The sequence below is a fragment of the Gavialis gangeticus genome, unplaced genomic scaffold (genome assembly GCF_001723915.1).
Source record: "Gavialis gangeticus isolate Ggan-Ray unplaced genomic scaffold, GavGan_comp1, whole genome shotgun sequence".
NCBI classification, from domain to species: domain Eukaryota; kingdom Metazoa; phylum Chordata; order Crocodylia; family Gavialidae; genus Gavialis; species Gavialis gangeticus.
The window spans coordinates 10,813,402-10,816,311 of record NW_017728993.1 but is presented as its reverse complement, the minus strand read 5'-3'; the positions used below and the strand labels follow the sequence as shown (position 1 = coordinate 10,816,311).

Genomic DNA, 2,910 nt, shown 5'->3' with positions numbered 1-2,910 from the left:
CTAATCCCTGATCAGTATAAACATGTTAGGCATTCAGACTGTAACTAATATTGTCTATATGCAATGGATTAGATGGATTACTACAGAATTAACATAATACTGAACATGCTAAATCATATATCAATGGTAGTGAAAGTACTATCTAGTGATAGAAGGATGTACACACACACACACACACACAGAGTACAGAGTACAGATAGATAGATAGATAGATTCTGATTTACCACAATGCTGAAGCCAAGAAAAGTTTTGAGCACATAAGGATCTGAATCTGGAATTGTTAATGTTTACAAAAATCTATATATATCATTAATGTTTATCTACTTTAGCGTTTTATATATATAGAGAGAGAGAGAGAGTGTTAATGTTTACAAAAAAAATATATATATATATATAATGCTAAAGTAGATTTTTGTAAACAACAATTGCAGATTCAGATCCTTGGATGCTCAGATTGCTGGGTGTAGCACTGTGTTAAGTCAGAACTGCAGAGTATTAAATTAGTGAGGATACTTGCTTATTTTTTGGCTGTTGTATACACTGATGTATAGTCAAATACTTGCACAGACCAGACTTTGTGATCATATGTGCTAGAAAGCTGTTTTTCTTTTATTGATTATCATTTAAATATGTACCAGTCTGTCTTGTTAAGGGTCATTCTTTCTCTTGGAGTAATGAACAACTGAGATAGTGGCAACCTGAGAAACTTCCAAAACTTCTGCTTTAGTTGCTACAGAATTTTACATATTTTTACTAGTAGCACAACTGAAGGGGGGAGCTTCAGGAGGGGTAGGAGAGCACAAAAATAGGCACCGCACAGGTGGCTGGTCATGCCATTGCTGCTGGCAGCATGGCAGCAGGCATTGCTCTGTGTAGAGCTGCTGCGCAGTACATGGAACTACCTAGTTACAGCTTCTGAGTTTTACTGTGTATATTTTTCTCGGTCAGGTCTTTAAGGAAAAAAAGTTGTCTGTTAGCTGCATGTTTCTCTTAAGCTGGCCTTCTCTGTTTTAATCTTTTTCTAGGCTGACTGTAAACTTGCCAAGCTGCGTGATTATGAAGAAAAGCTAATTGTATCTGCCTGGTATAACAAGGTGGGTGAAAACAATTCACTTGATAGCAAATCTGGAATTTCTATTAGAAGAAGAAAATCCTTGAAGCTTACCAACCATCAGAGTTGGTACACCTTGCTTCTGCTTGTTTATACACCTTATTTTCTTTGCAAAATTTTGACAGGGACCAGAATTTCTCATTCTGAGCATCTGCACAGTTTAACTTCTTTAAAAATATATCAGCCATTTTTGACAACATAATTAGGAGGACAGTATATTGTTTCCCAGTGTCAAAACAGAATGTTGGTGACCTTCTCTTTGAGAAGATTTGATCTCTCCTTGCTTTGAAGTTTGGCAGAGAATTGGCCTTTGTATTAGGGTTGTGTCTCTTCCTGTCCCTGTAACAGTCAACCTAACTGGTCTCTGAAAAGGTCCGGTCTCTTTATAGGTTACCTTTAACAGTGAAAATCTCAGAATACTAAGAAGTGTTTACTAAATGTATGTGTATGTATATTCACTAGAGCCTTCTTAGTATTCTGAGACTCTCATTCTTAAGAGTCCTTCCTAATGAGCCTTGTAGGTTTCAGTGTGGAAATTCACTTTTGCGTGTTAAAAGATAATTAATTTTGCAAAGCCAAGCTCTCAAAAAGCAATGAAATCCCAGCATCTGAGTTGCCTTTGCAACCTGAAGTTCCTCCCTTCAAGGTTTTTGGATCATGTAATTGAAATGTAACATACAGATCTTTTTCCTTCCTGGAATTCCTGCCTTATTCACTGCCTGGGATGCATCTGCTCTGCAAAAGAGTAGGGTTACATAGTTAAGTTATTGTCTCTAGGACCTCTTCTTCATATACTGCAGAAGCTGCAGAGTGGCACGTGCATGAGATAAAGGGTTGTGGGAAAAGAATGGATAGTCCCTTGATAAAACTAGTTGAATACTGGCTTAGATATTTACATTCTCCCTCTGCTTCTGCCTCAGAGTTCTTATGTGACTGGCATTCATTTAGGCAGACTTCTCAGAAGTAGTTGTTACCTATGTGCTTTCTTGTTTCCTATCTTGAGACTCAGAGATGTGATTTGCAGGGGTGCTGAGCATTCACAACAGCAGCAGAGGTTGAACAGAAGCTTTCAACATAAAGTAGTCTGATGCTGAGTACTCTGATGAATCAGGTCCTAGGCACCTTAAATTGGACACCCAAAATTAGTAACACTTTAGACCAGTGGTTTTCAACCTATGTCTAAGATAAATGGTCCCCAAAAGATTCCTATGATCAATCAAAACTATGTGAATACCCACACTTACAATTCAAAGGGGTCCGCAACTCAGTTCTAAATTTTTAGGAGTTCTCAAATGAAAAAAGGTTGAAAACCACTACTTTAGACCTTTTATCTCAGTCTTTAGCACTCACAATAAAATGGGGCTGATACCATCCCCAGGGTATTGTGAAGACTGTGGAAAACTCAGATATTGCACTAAGGAGAAAAAAAAACCCAGGGGAAAGTTTATCATTTTGTTTTCAAAGCAATGACGACAACCAATGAAATATGAGGATAAAACTTCATAGACAGCACTTTAGCTGTCTGTACATGAGCTAGGAGGCTACTCTGATGTGCTGTAATTACAACACATCAGAGCAAACTTTATTAATCAAGTCTGGTGGAGCATGGTAATTATCACACTTCAGCAGCCTCCATGTCTCATGTATCAGCATCCCTGTACTTCAAAATGGCAGTGGAGGCACATTATGTAAAGTTTGTTCAATGAGATTTAGATAAAGCACTCCAATTGCCATCTTGACGTGCAGGGACACTGATACATGAGCTGCTTTGGGTGCTTTGAAGTGCTTAATTAGAGCAG

The 2,910-nt window shown here is 38.0% G+C and overlaps 1 protein-coding gene across 1 annotated transcript in view; it reads left to right on the top strand.

The window, feature by feature from the left end:
• Positions 1–2,910, top strand: part of HOOK1 (hook microtubule tethering protein 1) — a 57,979-nt gene that overhangs the window by 45,627 nt on the left and 9,442 nt on the right. The window contains exon 21 of the mRNA XM_019501208.1: positions 1,026–1,094. Within this exon, the coding sequence (XP_019356753.1) occupies positions 1,026–1,094 (69 nt within the window). The remainder of the gene's footprint in view (positions 1–1,025; positions 1,095–2,910) is intronic.